General features: G+C 50.3%; 2 protein-coding genes across 2 annotated transcripts in view; both read left to right on the top strand.

Annotated features, from left to right (window-relative positions):
* PPTG_24801 (hypothetical protein) overlaps positions 1 to 613 on the top strand; it is a gene marked incomplete at its 5' end in the record, with an annotated part of 3715 nt that extends 3102 nt beyond the window's left edge. Inside the window, one exon of the mRNA XM_008918583.1 lies at positions 21 to 613. Coding sequence (XP_008916831.1) covers positions 21 to 507 — 487 coding nt within the window. The 3' untranslated portion in view covers positions 508 to 613. The remainder of the gene's footprint in view (positions 1 to 20) is intronic.
* A 155-nt stretch (positions 614 to 768) lies between these two features.
* On the top strand, positions 769 to 1577 carry PPTG_19968 (hypothetical protein; the record flags this gene model as incomplete). Its single annotated transcript, XM_008918582.1, has 2 exons — positions 769 to 1498; positions 1540 to 1577. The coding sequence occupies 2 exons, from the start codon at positions 769 to 771 to the stop codon at positions 1575 to 1577; spliced, it is 768 nt and encodes a 255-aa protein (XP_008916830.1).
* Positions 1578 to 1590: the final 13 nt, after the last annotated feature.

Raw genomic sequence — 1590 nt, 5'->3', positions numbered from 1 at the left:
ATTTCGATGCCTACCATGAGCGTCACGCTCAGTGACATCGACGATCTGGGCAAATTGACGTTGCAAAGTCCAACCGAGACTTCAACGAGCGAAGTGGGCGAATGGCGCGACCGCGTTGCTAGCGTTGCCAATTTTGTGCATACGCCTCGTGTGTTCCGAGCGCTTGCCATCCCAAAACGCGGACGATCACGAGGAGTATTGCAAAAGGTGCTAATGGACATGCTCGCCCACTCGACAATACTAGAAGACGAACTCCACAACATTCGAGCCAGAACGATGGTCGTCTGGGGCGACCAGGACGAAGTGCTCGACGTGTCGTGCCTCAAGGTGATCGACGACAAACTCAACGTTACGCGCAAACACGTGTTGGTGCTCGAAAAATGTGGCCACCTCATTCCTAGCGACAAGCCGGTGGAATGCGTTGACGTGCTCAACAAATTTCTAGCGGACGAGGAGCTCAGCTTCACGTTCGCCCTCGCCGGACAGCAGGCCGTCATGGCTTTTTAGTTGCAACACCGTTCCCGCCAGAACGAATGGCGAGGTATTTATCATTTATAAGCGGCATGAGTTAATACATTGCGTCTTAGGAAAACTCTTCTATGCTGTAGCGAGGTTGAGACAGATAAGAGTGTGAGGAATGCATGTTGTATTTGCCAATTAGAGCTTGTCGCTAACTAAATCTCTAAGCTCTATTTTTAGCGCGTTTGGTGTCCGACTATATGATTTCACTTTTCGTTTTGGTCCAAAGGCGGAAAACCATTTTCCGCGATGCCGAATCCGCTGTTTATGTCAGTAATCGATGCTGTACGATTCGTGTCAGGGTTTTCGGCCAAGTTTGCGAGTGTGGACGAGTACAATTGGAGCTACATCAAGCGACCAGGCAAGGACGAGAACAAAGATGTTGTGGTGTTCTTGCATGGCTTCAGCTCGATGAAGGAGTCTTGGGTTCGCGTTGCGCGAGGTATTGACAAGCGGTACAAGATCGTGATCCCAGATCTTCCTGGCCACGGCCGCACAACTCCTCTGGATGCACTTGCTAACTACTCAATACCTAGCCAAGCTCAACGACTCCATGAGTTTATCGAGAAGGAAGTCCCCGCTGACAAGAACATTCACTTGGTCGGATGCTCTATGGGTGGAATGCTGGCTGGAGTGTATGCTGGGCTATTCCCTACTCGAGTGAAGACATTGACGATGATCTGTCCAGCAGGGATCACGATGCCCACTAAAAGCGATTTACTGGTAATGCTCGAGGAATCCGGACGCAACCTACTGCTCGCGCACACCCCTGAAGATATTCATGAAATGAATTACGCACTGAGTTTCAAGCCACTGAAAATTCCAAATACTATTGCATCGATCGTCGCAGCAGAGCGTAAGAAGCAGCTACCAGTGCTGGAGAAGATCGTCAATGATGCTCTTCAGAACCCCATTGCGTTGGAAGAGCAGCTGCCTAATATCCGAGCCAAGACGCTAGTGATGTGGGGAAAACACGACCGTGTGCTGCATGTTTCGTCGGCGGAAGTGCTTCGAGAAAAGTTACACCCGGAGACACAAGTGCAAATTCTTCTGTTTGACGATTGCGGCCAC

This window comes from Phytophthora parasitica (assembly GCF_000247585.1).
Source record: "Phytophthora parasitica INRA-310 unplaced genomic scaffold supercont2.235, whole genome shotgun sequence".
In the NCBI taxonomy this organism is placed as follows: Eukaryota; Oomycota; class Peronosporomycetes; order Peronosporales; family Peronosporaceae; genus Phytophthora; species Phytophthora nicotianae.
The sequence above is the reverse complement of the archived record's forward strand: the minus strand, read 5'-3'. Positions and strand labels throughout refer to the sequence as shown.